The 17,276-nt window shown below is 38.3% G+C and overlaps 1 protein-coding gene across 4 annotated transcripts in view; it reads right to left on the reverse strand.

The window, feature by feature from the left end:
* dgki (diacylglycerol kinase, iota) overlaps positions 1–17,276 on the reverse strand; it is a 64,092-nt gene that overhangs the window by 7,212 nt on the left and 39,604 nt on the right. For 3 of the 4 annotated variants that reach the window (XM_068306722.1, XM_068306721.1, XM_068306720.1), the window contains exons 8-29: positions 16,767–16,883; positions 16,336–16,410; positions 15,766–15,861; positions 14,980–15,062; positions 14,554–14,614; positions 14,363–14,476; positions 11,869–11,994; positions 10,835–10,913; positions 10,478–10,533; positions 9,802–9,864; positions 9,306–9,379; positions 8,447–8,558; positions 8,292–8,378; positions 7,028–7,140; positions 3,869–3,969; positions 3,495–3,574; positions 3,166–3,210; positions 2,529–2,598; positions 2,094–2,134; positions 1,867–1,991; positions 1,195–1,220; positions 19–56 (exon numbers count right to left, since the gene is read on the reverse strand). In XM_068306722.1, coding sequence (XP_068162823.1) covers positions 19–56; positions 1,195–1,220; positions 1,867–1,991; positions 2,094–2,134; positions 2,529–2,598; positions 3,166–3,210; positions 3,495–3,574; positions 3,869–3,969; positions 7,028–7,140; positions 8,292–8,378; positions 8,447–8,558; positions 9,306–9,379; positions 9,802–9,864; positions 10,478–10,533; positions 10,835–10,913; positions 11,869–11,994; positions 14,363–14,476; positions 14,554–14,614; positions 14,980–15,062; positions 15,766–15,861; positions 16,336–16,410; positions 16,767–16,883 — 1,782 coding nt within the window. The remainder of the gene's footprint in view (positions 1–18; positions 57–1,194; positions 1,221–1,866; positions 1,992–2,093; positions 2,135–2,528; positions 2,599–3,165; positions 3,211–3,494; positions 3,575–3,868; positions 3,970–7,027; positions 7,141–8,291; positions 8,379–8,446; positions 8,559–9,305; positions 9,380–9,801; positions 9,865–10,477; positions 10,534–10,834; positions 10,914–11,868; positions 11,995–14,362; positions 14,477–14,553; positions 14,615–14,979; positions 15,063–15,765; positions 15,862–16,335; positions 16,411–16,766; positions 16,884–17,276) is intronic. The other variant, XM_068306723.1, reaches the window with a different exon arrangement.

Raw genomic sequence — 17,276 nt, forward strand, 5'->3', positions numbered from 1 at the left:
AGCGTGAATGTATTTTACCGTAGAAAGATCCCCTGTGCTGGCAGCTGTTAGCAGAGCTGTAACCACAAACAGAGAGCATCATGAGATCACAGGAGCAGGGGATGATTGATTTCTGCAGACTTTCCAGAGTTTTCCAGTAAACCTGTTTGTCTGTAAATGCATCATATTTCCTGTTCTAAAGAGATGGTGGCATGTAGCAAGACGGTATGATTACTGTGGAGAAGAAATGAAAATAAGACCGCACATGTCCACATCCTCCACATGTTGTTTTCTGTTTCTTCCAAGCCAGGTAAAGAATAGGGTTATTTATATGCAGCAGAAGAGGTTTGATATGTCTACATATTTTTTTTAAAAATAGTATGAATAAACAAAAGTAAAAGTCAAACAGTTTATTAAATTTTGTTAATAATAAAAACAAAGAAATTAATAGTAATAGTTAATAGTTTCACTTTTACTGCTTTGACTAACTTAACAGAAGATCAATTTAGTTAATAAAACAGTTAAACACATTTGAATATTATATGCATTAATTTATAACTAGTCAGACTAATAAAATATATGATATACAAAACGTAATGTTCAGGAACATTATCTATGTTTGTTGAAACAAACACAACAGGAGAAGTGTGGCGTGGAGTAGTATGTTCTAGAATACGAGGGTGTGCCATGCTTCATAATTCAAGTTTCATAACTGAAGGCAAGCAAATATAAAACATGTCCAGACAAAGTGATGATGGTGAGGAACAAGAACTCCATTACAGGAAATTACAGTGAATTATTCCTGACGTGAAGCCAAGTGGCAAGGCTGCAGTGTTTGTCCTTTAACTGTTGTTAAAGCATCTAGAGAAACTGCTCAAACATTTCTCAATATGATGACTTTATAGACTTATATATAGGCTTATTACATGTAGAAACAGGAGAAAAACAAACACACACCACTATACAGTTACTATGAAGCTTAACAATAAAACGTTTCTTTACTTTCATTAAAAGAACATTTTTTTTCTGAAATTAAAACAGTTTCAGTTCTTAAAGTGATGCTAGACTCTAAAGCTGACAGTTTCGGTTTCAAAAAGGGGAATTGTTGTTAGTGTGTGTGTGTGTGTGTGTGTGTGTGTGTGTGTGTGTGTGTGTGTGTGTGTGTGTGTGTGTGTGTGTGTGTGTGTGAGTGTGTGTGTGTGTGTGTGAGTTTACCTTGTTCCTCAGACGTCAAAGGAGTACTGCAAGAAGAAAGAGCACGTATTAAATGTATTGTATTAAATAATAATGGAAAAAAATGAAACAATGAATGAGACAATCTCTCCCTGAATGTACAATAACAAAACATTATTTTATCTATTTAATCACTGGGTCCAAAGTGATTTTTTAATATCGTCTTGTTAAATTATGATTAATTAATAATGATATAAAAAAAAGAGAAAAAGAAAACATTTACATTCAGCCCAGTCAACCAGTTTCATTTACAGTATTACATTTATTAATACCTCAGGCATCGTAATAGGAAAATATTTTTTTAGCAGACCTTTTCATGTTGAACTAATGATGGAAAATTGGGTGGGGTGGGCACTCTTGACAGCTGACAGCATTTTAATGATTTATAACTGATTCAGAGTGAAATTACTGATAAGAATTTGTGAAGTAAAATGCTGAGAGCATTTCATCCAATTTTTCATCCAATTTTTATCAAGGAATTTAGAAGATTAACATCAATTTGAATTCAAATCAGCAGAAAATTGATAAAATTGCCATCTTTGCTCCCTGAAGATATGAAATAAAACAAACAGTTCACCTGAAATAGCTACTAGAAGGCTGTATTTATTTATTTATTCATTTATTTCTTTATCTGCTGTGTGTTTGCTTACGTACCCAGTAGAAGGCTCAACTACCAGATCAGGCATCCCTGTAGAGGCTCCCTGGCCCGTCACTGGTCCCTCGTGGTCCAGGATAAACACCTCCTCCTGACAGATTTCCGTCACAAAGTGGAGGTGCTCCTACAGTCACACATGTGGACATACAATCAGGACAGAGGCACAAAATACGTGAGTTCATTTGAAGCATCATTTTGTTGATGTTTATGTTGAGGTCATGCTTACCTGAGCCTTGTCAATGCGATAGAAGCGGTCAGCAGATGTAGCTGCAGAGCAGAGACGGGCATATCAAAAGGAAACGTGTCACACAAATATCAAAAACAGTCACGTTAACTTGTGACTGTTGTTTTATGATTTTATATTACCTGGACCAAAGTGTATCATCTATAATTTTATGTAATTGATCAAGATTAGATAAAGACTAGTTGTGCAACTGACACACAGACAGACTGACAGATAGACGTATAATTTAAATGATTTAGTTTATTTTGTAAATATGTGCTTGACATGGCAATCTGAGAAAATACAACAGATTCATTTTGAATGTTTGGTGGAAATTTTTATTAAGTATTTATGACACAAACTACAATATTTCTTTTTCTCTTTGTCTTTTTCCCTCATCGGTCAGCGTTTCTGTGCGTCAGCATTTAATTCACTCACAATCCAAGAAGCTCCAGTTGGGAGAGAGTCTACTGGTTGAACTGGTCCTGGGGACGCCTCTGTTTTCATCCTGGAGACAAAGTGATAAACCCTCTGTATTCAACAATAAAGTAAGTCTAGAAAAGTTTAGGAGAGTCACATTTTTAGGGGAAGGGGGGGTGAAGAGATAAATCCAGACAGAGATCGGGTATTTCTTTAACAGCAGTGGAACAATTAATACTAATTCAGCAAATGTGGAGATAGTGAAGCAACTTCTTGTGTTGGACTGAAGAGGACAGTCGGGGTCCCTCACTTTCTTAAACACCACTAACGGATATGATTAGATCATTTTATTGTTAGTACAGTGTGAGAGGAGGACTAAATTCAACATGGTGTGTTTTTGAGGTTAATTTTGTCGTTTTAAATGTTGTTGTGCCAACACCATCCATTACTATCAAACATTGTCCAAAAGCGTTTTAAGTGATTTTATTCCTCTTCTAAAATATGTTTCTGTGAAAAAAAACTATAATATGGCTTTTTTGAAAGTATAAAAAGTCAGTATCTGAAATTTTAAATGTGAAGTAAAAATACTTCTTAAGCCCTACAAAATAAAGTTAACCAAACTTTAACTGCAGTGTGACACCCAAAAGCCTTATACCTGGTAGTGCACTCTGTGGCCAGTAGATGGCGCCTGGTGTAAGTCCTAGCAAGCACAGCAGACAGGTTTCAAGGTTAACAGACAGCCAACAGACATCATAAACTATAACATTTATGTTAGTTTGGTTAGTAAACTTTTCCCATAAAGAGCATCTCTGCATTCCTAGTAGTGGCTTCTCATCCAGCTATAAATAACTTATGTGGGGTTTCACCACAAGCATGATAAAATATTAACAAAGAAGAAACAGAAGGGGGCACAGATACAGAAGAAAAAAGAAAATTAATTAATGATGAGCAGTATGAGGAGGAGAAAAAAAGGAGAAAGCTGACCTCTTGCAATCTGTCAATATAGAGTCTGCAGGTCTCCAGATCGCAGTCACCCCTCACCACCACAATGCCCACAGGGATGGCTGAAGAACAAAAACACACATTTTAGACTGGAATTAATTATAGAGATAAACCAAAACCTGCTTTCTATGTGATTTACTGAAACATGTTTGAAGCAGAAAAAAGTTATAAACACAGGACCACCATTTAAGAATGCATTTGCTAACAGTTGTCTGCCTATAAGTTACACTTTAATATCCCATGCATTTGTCATCATGCTTTCCCTCAAACTCAAACAATCAATAAATTCAAAAGCCTGTTTTGATCTTTTCTTTGTATTCAAAATTGATAATACATTTCTGATAAGATAAACTTACATATATCTCGTAGACGCTCTTTGTCGTACTGCAGGCGATCGTACTCATGAAGGCTGATCCGGTTCACCCGAAGACGTAGACGGTCTGGAACTGCGTGAGGACTGGAAAATAAACACACAAACACACACACACACACAAGTGCATGTACGTGCACATTCGCAATTCAGATATGTCCATACATTCAGAAATAAGGACATATATGTACGTACATTCACGCACAGACATTCACATCACAAACCAACTCTTCAGTGATGTAATCACAACAATGCCTCTTCGGTCTTCTTTAATTAATTTTAACATGGCAATCATTTCTTCATATGAAAGTTACAATAGAAAATTTTAAAAGTCAAACTAAAAACAGGGTCACAAAAAGTATTAAAAAAAAGTAATAAGCACTTTTTCCAGATGCAGTTTTTATTGTAAAGATAAAAAGCCTCTATTCTCCTGTAACAGAGCCCAGATTCTGTGTTTGAGTCAAAGTTTGTGGAAACGCAAGTTAATGAAGGTCTGACTGACATCAGAAAGATGGTAGACGATAAAAACACAACAGTGAGGGGAAAAAAATGCTTTTCACACAGTGGCTGTTGATGACGTTACCATCCACCCAGCCTCAAAAGCTCAAAAACTTACCTGTAAAGGAAGAGGACAAATTAAAGTACCTCACATTAATGTCATGTTTGTGTTTCTTAATCACAGTTGGGACAAATAAATGCTTTTGTTTGGGGGAGGGAGGTGCAATGACATCAGGTGAGAGCAAGGGGGTGGTGCAGGAATAAGAGCACAGCTCACAGTGAGGCTGGAGGTGAAGGAACGACAGCAGCAGAAACATCATGAAAAAGAGGGGAGTCTTCAGAAAGTTTACAGAGTCTCTCACTCAGTCCACACACACACACACACACACACACACACACACACACACACACACACACACACACACACACACACACACAAACACACACACAGACACACACACACACACACACACACACACACACACACACACACACACACACACACACACACACACACACACAAAACCCAAAAACAAACGGGATACCACTCAACTTAGGTTCGACCAATAGGATCAATCTGTTTGACGCTGCAAATAGCAGTAACTCTGTCTCAAAAGTTTATTTATATATTTGGAATATGTATAGATACTGTATATGTGGTTTAACAGTGTAAAACATCTTAATTCTAATAAATGTTTGCTGGTTCTAGCTTCTTAAACGCGTGTCCTCTATATCCTTACACTCTCAATATCGCTGCCTTTTTGTCCACTAGTCAGACAAAATAATCACTTTAAAAATATAGAGCTATAAAACTATAACCGCAATAACTTTACATCATCATTTTTGGCTTTACAGACTGAAAAATGAATGGAAATCAACAGGTCTTATCTTTTTTATTTTTTTATCACAGTCACAGGCAACCCAGGTTCTTGATATTTTCCTTGACCTAAAGGCAAAAGTCCAATGCCAGTTTGATCTTCTTAATAACCTCTTATAAAACCATGGAACCTGCCTCTAGAGCAGAGGTGATCAAACTTTTTGACTGGTGTGCCCCAAAAATTTGTGGGCAGATGGATGGACGGTTGATTTATACTAATGCAAATGCAAAGTAAAAACCACTATATAAGGTTTTGGACTTAAACAGGCATCAAGCACATAATATGCAGGGCTTACTGTAAAGTTATTTGAAATTATTTACTCCATAAATAGCAGTAGATTTATTCACATACAATTTAGGATAATTTCCGGTAAATTTTCTGGATCACTAAATACAGAATATTACATGGATCCAGATCATCATGGTATGTGGTAGAACTTATGGGATGTCAGAAGTAAATGTCCTGTAACTAGCCTGGACCCCAACCAAATAAGAAACTTGATTAAAAGTTTGTATAATGTTCAGTTTAGTCGATCACATCTTATAAAATACTGGTCGAACCGGTGATGAAGCGTCGCATAGCAGCACAAACTCATTCAGTCACATGGACAAACACCAAGAGCGACACAGGGTTGAGGTACTTACACAGAGAAGGAGTCTGGGGGAGCAGAGAGGCGGCGCAGATCAGCTGCACACACCTTCTGAATACTACCGCCGTAAAACACGCAAACACACAGAAGAGAGGAAGAACGCATGGCAAGAAGGGGTGAGGAGGGAAAAGGAGGTGAGACAGGCGTAGAGGAGATAGAAGAAAGGAAGGAATGAATAATGGAAGAGGAGGAAAGAGAGGACAAAAATAAGAAAAGGAGAGGATAGAGATAAGGAGGACAGGAGATAACGGGATACGTCAAGGGATTAGGAGGGAAAAGGAGCCACAGAGGAAGAATAGGAAGGAGACAAGAGACAAGAAAGGTAGAGGAGAGGATTATCAGTAATAGGGGAGGAGGGAAAGAAGAGGAAAGGAGCAGTGATGAGGAGGAGAATGGAAGAGGAAATAATGTACAAAAAAAGAGTTGAAATGATGGAAGGAAGGAAGGAAACAAAAGAAAATCATCAAAATGATTACATACATGTTTTGGCAAAAAGAAAAAAAGGAACAGGAGTAGGGATAGGAGGAGAAAAGCCCAGAGGTAAGTAGACAAACACTGACAGCACAGAGTAACATAGCAGTACATCCAGCAAAGATACTAGTAATGCAGCTACAGCAGTACTTCTCCTCCACTATTACACATTTAGTGCAGCTCATATTAGACACATTTGGAAATAGACTGACATAAAAAACACAACAATATACAAGAATTATTAGTGCTAAAGGGGAGCAGGAGTGTTAGTAGCCACAAGAATTCAGATACTGACTGAACGAAAGATAATTCTTCCACTCTGGAGGGAGCGCCACAGAGTACTACATGCTGGAGTGTGGTTGGAGATATCCCCCCTGCTTTGTTTTAATAACATGCATTAACAACACCGCGGCATCGATTGTGGCTGCAAAGAGACGTGGGACAGGCAGAGGAGTGAATGTCGGCTCCCACTAAACAGATTGTATGACTCACTCAACCCGGGTTTTTACAACGCTGCTGGCCTAGTTCCTCCATCTGAACGTGTGTGTGTGTGTGTGTGTGTGTGTGTGTGTGTGTGTGTGTGTGTGTGTGTGTGTGTGTGTGTGTGTGTGCGAACGTGTGTGTGTGAGTGTGTGTGTGTTGGACTCACTCATTGAGCAGGGGCACAGAGGTGCGTCTCTTGCTCTTCTGGACCATGTTGGCCTGGTTTCGAAGGCTGATGCGGAGGGTGGTGGGAGCGAGTCGACACGGCTCGCCATCCACCTTCAACACACAACACGAGGATGATGGTTAAAGCTCGAAACGATACACTTGTTCATGATAAGTGGAGTGAGTCAAAGTCATTGCAACACAATTTTGCTCCAGTCGTTTTTGAGAAAATGACCAAGCCTGAACCGTTTTCCAGAGAAAGAACTAGTTAAAACATCCATCCGTCATCAGGTTTCCATAACCATGTGTAGGTGGAGACTATCCTCGCTGATGCGTGGAGACAGACAGATTAAACCATGGACAAGTAGCTGAAGCCAACACACTGAAAGAAGACCATTCACACGTTTTAACTCACTTCTAGACAGAGAACTTCTAAAAAAAACATGTGTATCGTTGGTCATGCTTAAAGTTCAGAGTTTCTGGACTACGGAGAGAAGGAAACTCATGTAGACCAGAACGTCTGGATTCAAACCCTGAACTCACTGTCTCGAGTTTGGGATTTGTCTGATATGACCTTTCTGAAAAGTTCCTTTCTTTGTGGCAGATTGATTTATGAAGTTGTCAAAGCGTACCTGTTTGAATAGTCTTACTTATTTGAATCTGACGTCTCTGAGTCGCACAATGGGACCGGAGTTATTTCTAGCTCTGAATCCATCACAGAATAAATTGTCCAAAACTGTAGCTTGAAATATGGGCTTCTCTGCGAATTAAATATTTATTAACATATCTAATTATACATCAGTATGAATGATAGTTTGCAGAAGGGGCAGACACATTTTAAGTGTGACAGACTGTAATATTCATGAATGCATTAGCGTTCATTTTTAATATTTCAGACTGTGTGCTTTAAACTTTTCTCTGCTTGATGAATCTTGTGTACACACCATAAAAACTTTTATGTCTTTGGGAAGTCGTACATTTTATGTGTGTTTACGTCTGTTAAGTGCTTCCATGTTTATCATCTGTTCTGTTATGCTTCACTTCATACCCATCTTACTCTTCTGCTGCAGGCACAAAAACTTCATGTTATTGCTACAGTAGATTCACTGACTAGATGCCATGTGTGTTTCTGTATGTGTGTGTGTGTGTGTGTGTGTGTGTGTGTGTGTGTGTGTGTGTGTGTGTGTGTGTGTGTGTGTGTGTGTGTGTGTGTGTGTGTGTGTGTGTGTGTGTGTGTGTGTGTGTGTGTGTGTGTGTGTGATCACCTGAACAGGTACGGTCTTGAAGGTAGTAAGGATGACTTCTCTGCACTGGTGCAACCTCTCTCCGTGACCACCGACCTGCAGCGCAGCCTGGAGGACAAGACCAGGGGTGACAACGGTTTCAACTATGTTCCACAATAAATCCTCTGTTTTCTCACCAGTGAGGCCATAGTGAAGCCGATGACTTCAATGCAGCCATCATCATGGCGCTGCGGTTCAAAGTCCCGGTGGTCGCCTGTGTTTCCCCACGGCATGGTGCCAGCACAGTACCTATAACCGGACACGGAGCATTAAATAAATATAAAAACATATAATTTACTTAAAGTACAACTTTACTTAAACAACATTTAATCAAGAAAACAGATGTTAGTCATTGATTAACCAAAAACTATTACTTCAATCATTAAATGCTTTTTCATTATTCAGCCAGAGAAATATCTCAACTGTGTGGGATGACTTTTTACTGAGTAGAGACTAAAACCTTACAGAGACCTGCTGCTGCTCTCAGAAATCTTTTACTCATTATTCCATACAGAGTTGTAATATTTTTAACTGTATTAATGTTGTTTATTTTTCCCCACAGGAAACATCACTTCCTTTCACACAGTCTTCAACTCAGGATTGTTGCTGCTTTAGCGTGTCTCACAAAGTATAATGTGTGTGATCCACAACTGGGAGATTGAACTACAGCTAGTAGCAGTTAGCCGCTAACTCAGAACTAAAAAAGTCAACCGGCCCTCGATGAAATCAATGATCAAATGCCAGGACTTACTTAAATTTAGTATGACCCTATAAGTCTGTAAAATATCAACACAGATGCAGACACTCCTGTGTTGTGACACTGAATGTCTTTGTAACTCTGTTACTGTGACTCTTATAAAAGTTGGTTATATGTAATCAGGTATTGGTGCAGTTGATTGTGATTATCAGATTATTATAGATTATTATATTTTGCTTTATTGTTCTTTTGTTTTCTGTGAACTCTTTCCTAAAAAGAACACACAATGGGAAACTTACCTGGGAATGTTTAGAAACACAATGCATTGAAACTTCAGCTCCTGGATCTTCGGAGTTAAATCTGTACCATCACACTGAGAAACAGACACAAAAAACTTGTGTCACGACTTTGCAGGACAAAACAAGTGGCTTTCATTTTCACATCTTTGCCTTTCTTTTATATACCAGATTAAGTTTCACTCTCGGTTTGTCATATAAAGGATATGAAGAAACTGATATGTAAGACCACAAATAAGGAATGATAAAATCTGCTACAATCAGTTTTGATAGGAAAAATCTGCTTTGTCAATAATAAATAACCTGTACGCTAGAGATACTCGTCAGTTTAAGTGAATCCAACTGTGATAAGGATTCGACATCTCCCTGAAAGACACTTGAGCGGATCTTCAGAGAGCAGTTGAAGGACAGCTTTTTTAATCACCAGGCCGACCTGCAGCCCAGACATGTTGACATGGAAAACGATACACAGAGAGAGTGTGTGCGTGTTAACACTCACTACCACTCTGACGTGCTTGGACAAATCTCTGGAGCTTCTCTGGAGGAAATCTGAGAACGCAGCCTGCAAAGCACAAACAGAGAGAGAGAGAGAGAGAGTGAGAGAGAGAGAGAGAGAGAGAGAGAGAGAGAGAGAGAGAGAGAGAGAGAGAGAGAGAGAGAGAGAGAGAGAGAGAGAGAGCACACGCTCAATCTAACACAATTGCAGTTCATTAAATCTCCCTCATTAAAAAAACAACTCCCCCTGCATGCCCCCACTCCAGCTCTCACCATTCATTTATTCTTACGTCTTTCTTGTGCTGGTTGTTAAAAGATACATTAAAGATTTTAATAAACCTCAGGAGCTGTCAGCAAATGTAGAACTACATGTAAAAATCAGGACTGGTAAAAATTACAGTGATTTTAATTATATTCAGATGTTTACAATTTTTTTTCATTACAATTTAGAAATGACAAATATATTCATACAACATAATTTCAAATCGGATTTAATGATATATTTATTACATTTATAGATGAAAAGAAGACTTTCACTTTTTTAAAGTCTGTCCACTCACACTTTGCGTAAAGCTTTATCCTAAACTCCTCTCGGTAATTTGCCAATTTTCCTTTCGTCGTTCTTTAAATTTTGAAGAAGTTTGGATTGCATAAATACGTAATAAGTCAAGGACACTCACTCCTGCATAAAACATCTTGTTGCGGAAGCGGCTGTTAAACTTCTCTGGGTTGGCCTCTGGAAAGACAAGATGAGAGAGGCAGTGAGAAAAGAGGAGAATACATTTAATTTGACGCAAAGCTGCTGCAACATCACAAAACATAGACAAAGATTAGGACAGAGAGAAAAGTGGACTAATTTGTGCATATATGAAAGCTTTAGCACATGTGAGCATGTCATTTCTAACATTCTACTTGATTCTGCTTGTTGTTTGTGAAGTAGGGTGCATTAATGGGAAGGAGGAGAAGTTAATAGAGAATAAATAAAGTTGCTGTAGGGAGAAATGTAAAAGAAGTGCATTAAAATAGATTTCACCAACCTCTGGACTCATGAAACTCCAGGGTGACGTGAGCATCGAAGCCGAGGCTGAAGTAGTTGTTGAACACATTCAGAGGCAACTGAGGAGGAAGGGAACATATTCAAGAGGTTTAAGAAAGATTTGACAAAACTATTCTACAATTTATTAACCTTAAAAACTTACATATCTATATTGTACATACAGTGTCTTTACGGTTTTTCATCTCTGCCAGACAAACACTCAACATTTGTTTGTTTGTCTGCCAGCCGGATTACACACAACCCAAGCAATATTTTCACAAACCTGGTGGAAAGATTTTTATATGATGCAAAGAATTTCAATGTTAAATTTTGGAATGGATACAGATAAAGGGGTGGCTTAATTTAATTTTTTAAATATGAATCACAGATTACTTTTCAATCATCATTCAATATTAAATGTTTGATTGATATGCACAAGTTTATCAAAAACAAATGTTTTCTTTTTCTTTTCCTAATTTCCTAAATTTAATTCCGTCATTGAAAATATCTTCCGTTTTGCATCCGTTCATATTGCATGGCTGACGTTTCTGTTACACATCAAACACACAGCGGTCAGCCAGTTTTGATATGGACAGCTTTAATAGATTAGTTTAATAATTTGGATTAGACTTTCACTTAAATAAAGAGCTGTGGAGCATTGGTGAGGGTAAATTCTCAGCTGAGCACGCTTCTAGTTGCTGAATTATCTTTGACGACGTGGAATTTTTTTGTACATATCAACAATCGATTGTTTGACCATCGACCTATGATTCTATTTTGTAATAAGAGGTGTTTAGAGGCAATGATGCTGTAATGATAAATTGCGAACTTTTAAGTGTGTCTCATTCAGAGCTTTATCTGTTCAAGGAAACACCCAGTCACCCCAGATAAAATACACATCCCACAGACAAATGAATACAACGCTTAACACATATTCAGGGAAGCAAAAAGGTCTGCTCCTCCACGTCAATCTAAAGGATTGATCAAAGCACACACATGTGCATAGTGAATGCCAGCTCCAGAATGATTTCTGACCTTCTGTGTTCCCTCCTCTGGCTGTGCGGCGCTCTTCTCCACCAGGAGGTTCCACCTGTCCAGCTGAACCACCGACCCGTCCTCCACGTGACACAAAACCTTGGACACGGGCTCATCTGTGTATCCCTGCAGAGAAACTCTTTCCATTATAGACAGGTACTCAGAAATAGAGAGAATGCACAGAGAGGACATGTAATGTCTTGTTTTCAGTGGGTGGTCATCAAGGCTTCAGAGACCATTATCACCTTAAGAAGAAAGGCAGCTCAGAGCCTGGAGCGCACACACACGCACAAGATGAGAGGAGGGGAGGGGAGGGGAAGGGAGCGGAGGGAAGGAGAGGAGAGGAGACCCTCACAGATTTTTCAATGTGTGAATGAGGATGATTTATCTTTGAACTTTTTGGACTCAAATCAAAGTCATTCATGCGTCTTTGGCACAGCAACATACCAAATCCTTAAGAGATAGCAAACCACCATTATTTTGAATGAATGTTAGGCAATCTGTCTTTTTCATGCCATCACCTCATTTATTTAAATGTTCCTCAACAATAATATAAAACCTGCTAAATATACAACCTGCTATATGTAACACATATATGTACCCAATGTAGCTAATACAACTTCCTCCAGATTTTGAAATGATCACCGAAGACCAAATAAATTGAAAAACCACTCCACTGTTACAGTGCAGTAACGCTGTGTTTGAACGTGTGTGTGTGTGTGTGTGTGTGTGCGTTTGTGCGTGCGTGCGTGTGTGCATGCCTGTCAAGGAGAAGATTCTTGATGCTTCAGCACTTCACCTTATTTTAGAAACATCTGCCAGAGCCCAAAGTGCCAAAGAAACATAAGGTTGGTGCATCATGCTGTATTTTTAAAGGCTTGCTTGCCGACCCTGCTCCAGACGACAGATTTCACTCACAGTCTGTGATTAATTTTGTTGTAGGCAACATTGATCAATAACATATCGGTATGTGTGATTCAAATAGGGCTGCTACTGTTGATTAATTTCAATGTCAATCACATGTTGATTATTTTTATGATTAAAGAATAATTAGTTCTTTCATTCATTCATTTTCTGTACTGGATCATCTTCTGTCGCGAGTCACAGGATGCCAGCGTATCCCAGACAATTGGGGGTGTGAGGCGGGGGAAATGTTAAAACGTAATGTTAGAATTCCCCAATCCAAAATTCAAAGACTGCTCATTTACCATCATAAATGACAAAAAAAAAAAAAAAAACAGCAAAGCATGTTTAAGAAGCTGAATTCAGAAAATGTTTGATATTGGTACTTGAAAAAAGTGATTGAAAAGACTAATAAACTAATAAAATATTTGGATGCAAGTTCTATTTAATTAATTTAGTAATTTCATTGAATAATTGTAGCTCTTCTAAATCCAAAAAGGAAATGAAAATATAACTGCTTTACTATAAAACCATTAGAAGCACATATCACGTAACTGGACAATAAATAACAATAAAATGTATAATATATTAAAATATGTTTGTATAGTTCCAATATCTATCATTAAGTGTCACTTGCAATTCACTCAATTGTTTTAAATTCAGATTAGTGTACAGTAAACTTTTGCTCTTCATAATTTAATCCATGAGAAGAAAAAGAAAACACAAGGAACTCTCGGACAGTTTTTAAGAGCATCCAACAACAGTCAGAGTCAGCTGTTGATGTTGACGACCCACAGCCATCTACGTTTGCAATGTAAACCACCAAATTAAATGTATGTATTGGTAAATTTAAAATCATTTTTAATTGAAACCAATCAACAATAATCTAGGGTGAGGAATACCTGACCTCTATTATCGTAATATAAATTACATTTAGAGCAAGTTACACTTAGAGCAAACAAACAGGAGGAGGAAGAAGGAGTTATTGTCGGTCAGAGGCAGAGTTGTCATCGCAGAGATCATTGCCAATACCGCTAGCATCACTAGCCTTGTGCTTTTTGCCAGTACCACTAGGACTATCCTTTGCTTTATCAGCCATGATAAACGGTAACGTATGCAAGGTACGAAGCCCGAGGATCTGAGATGTTCAGAGAGGGGGAGGCGAGTGTTGGAGCTGTGTGAACGCAGTGGCGCTGCTCAGTGGGGGGTTACAGCCGAAAGGGGAACAGCAGTTGTCGGATATGCAGTTGTTTGTATTAACAAATCTTGTAGGTAGAATGTTCGTATCTTCAGAAACAACCAGTATTTATGATGTATTTTCACTATTTTCAAATATTAAAGTCTGCAGTTTTTTTACTCTGTAAAACTATATTTAGCCTTCATCAAGCACCTGTTTTGCTGTTTTATGTTTCCAGCTGTGTATAAATGCTAGTTCCCTCCACTTTTGTCATCATAGTAGATTCTCATTGTGGGTAAGCAACATGAACTCCAGGTCATTCAACAGACAAAGCTGACATATGTGAGTGAAAAACGACAGGGAGGAGAAACCGTTACGCCCTGCTGTTCTCAGAAGTCAAGGCTAGGAACTCACCCCGCCCCAGTTGAGCGTCCTGGCGAGGTCGTTTCCTGTTCCCAGAGGAAGAACAGCGACCGGAGGCTGGGGGTTCATCTGTAGCTCGTCTAGCGTGGACAGGATCCACCCAACCTATAGAGAAACATACGCAGAAAAAAATAACCTGTAGGGATGTAAACTAAAGAGATCACAGCAGAATAGATTCTTACCGTGCCATCACCTCCGCAGGCTAGGATCCTCAGATTTGGCACTTTCCGATACAACTCCAACCTGACAAAGAAATCAAAGCAGAACAGTTTTAAAATAAGAAGCTTTCTTCAGCAGGAAGATCAGCTGATCGATGTTAAGTGGGTGTAATTGGTCCATTACACCCTATTATGTATGAAGAAGATAATGGGTCGGACAATGCAGCATTACCTCCTTGCTGTGATGATTCTGTGATTCTAAATCACAAATTAAATAGTATGTTACTGAATTGGCAAGTTAAAAAAAATGTTTTATTTTAATGTCTTTTAATTAAATTTTTAAAAAAGTCATTCTATTTCTGAGAGTCAATACCAGACTGTCTGACTGAATTCAACCCAAACTGTTAAAGAGGATGATTCTAAAAAAAGCTTGCCATGCAGGATACTCACGCCTCTCTCAGTCCTCCCTGTGACAGATCAAAAACCTGTCGAGGGTTCAGTATCCACATAAACATCTGTAACACCTTGGCACCCTAGAGTGACACAGAAAGAGGTTATATCCTAATATAATGCTGTTTTTTTTTAAAGAACGTGCTACTTTGTTGTTTTTTGGGGGGTTTCTACAATAGCGGTTTCTACAATAGCAGTCACAAATCCTGTCAATCCAACATGTTATAAAAATGATGATAATTTTTTTCAATAATATCCATCCTGTTGTGAAATGAATCTTCCTTAAAGTATTTTCTGTGATCGACAACTGGCAGACGAGCATAAAACAACCATGAACCCCCTACTGAGACCCACAGAGTCAACATGTATTTCATCACATGATCTTCTGATACTAGAGGATGCTAGAACCCATTCTGCAGCAAAAAAAACTCCAGGTCACAAGTAAAAAAGTTATTTATAGACACTGACTTTTATGGAAAGCCCGGGACCTTTTTTTTTTTTTATCTTAATGTAAGCACCATATTTTTCTCAAGTAAAACAACAACAGGAGAGCAACCATCATTTTACACCATCAATAATTAGTGCACATTCCTTTTATAGGGTCATGGAGAGGTCATTTGGGATGAGTCTGATAAAAGAGTTGTGGGTAATTCTCTGAAAAATGTGTTTCAGCCTCAAGTTCAGCCACACATGCCAGAACCTCCTCGTAGGTTTTCTCAAATGATGTCCAAAAAAGGAGTGTGTGTTCTTTAAAACATTCAGTATATGTTGTACAGGTTTGCTGACCTGGTTGCCCCCACTCTTGGGATTGACAAAAACTAAAATGGGCTTCATGAGGGGTGAGGGGAGAGGCTTCAACATGAACGGACGCCATTTAGACTCCTAAAGAGAGGGAGGATAAGAAAAGACAAAGACAGAGTAACAGTTCATATCTCGTCATGTGAGAAGGAAATTAGAAGTCAAGCACTTTTTTCACCGGAAAATATTTTGCTTTATCTTTTTATAAATAGTCAGCAGCAATCAGAGTAATTTACATACTCACAAATCAATCCAATAATTAACTTGATAGCTGCACAAGAAAGATAGGGCACAATACCGGCTACTGATATTATTCCTACACATCAAAGACATGCAGTATTTGTGAGAAGAAGAAAAAAAACTGAGTAAATAATAAAATCAAATCATCATAAAAAAGATTATTAATGCCATCAATGAGATTATCTATGTTATCCATGGATAATGGTGGCAATGCTTTGATAAATTATGCAATGACATCATTCTATTGCACATCCAAGTCTGATCTGGATCAATTTACCCCGTGACAGAACCAGTGTCCTCTGTCATCATGTTACTTACATCCAGTCCCTTCTTACTTGTCCTTCTTTTAAAAGACGTCCGTTTTTTTCTCCTAGCAGAGTTCTTTAGAGAGCTCTGGGGTACAAACACACACACACAAGCCAGTGGTTAGTTCACTGTCATTGTGTCCCTGTGACGTTAATTAAAAATGCAATGGAGCATGTGATGTGACTGAGGAAGATGTGTGTGTGTGTGTGTGTGTGTGTGTGTGTGTGTGTGTGTGTGTGTCTGTGTGTGTGTGTCTGATGAAGACATAAACCCAGAATTCCCCCAGACAGATCAGACATGTGTCAGCTCACATCAAATCACACACATAAACATTTGACGCTGGTCTTATTTAGAGTTTTAAATTTAGATCCAACAGTCGTGTCTTATTACTGTCACAAAATAAAGAACTCTATCAACCAGTGAGCAGATCGGAGTGTGTGTACCTGTGGTTTTCTGACTTTAATGATCCAGGAGGGTGGTACTATGACTCCAGCGTGAGCCCCCAGCGAACACGGTTCCTCAATTTGATGCAGCATGAAACACGTCACCTTATTGTGGAACTGAAACAAAATGTTTATCAAATTTAATCAACATAAATGATCAATACTTGAGAAGTACTGTACAGATGCTTCCATTAGGACTGTGCGTAACAGAAGACTGAGCACATGAGTCATTTAATGGAAGAACTAAACACATCCCATATTGTTTATACAGTAAATAGTAACTTCTACTCCTTGATGAGGGAATGTCACGACTACTGTGGAAATTTCACACTATTGAAATAAAGTAGAAAATATATATTAAAGTAAACCTTATGTCATAGGACATATCAATACATTTTTAATTAACAAGAGACACACGTATTCTTTATTCTTTAATATTTGCAATTCAAACTATTGTGTATGCAGTGATGAAGATTATTATTATTATTACATAATATATTTATTATGATG

Source organism: Antennarius striatus, chromosome 22 (genome assembly GCF_040054535.1).
Source record: "Antennarius striatus isolate MH-2024 chromosome 22, ASM4005453v1, whole genome shotgun sequence".
Classification (NCBI taxonomy): Eukaryota; Metazoa; Chordata; class Actinopteri; order Lophiiformes; family Antennariidae; genus Antennarius; species Antennarius striatus.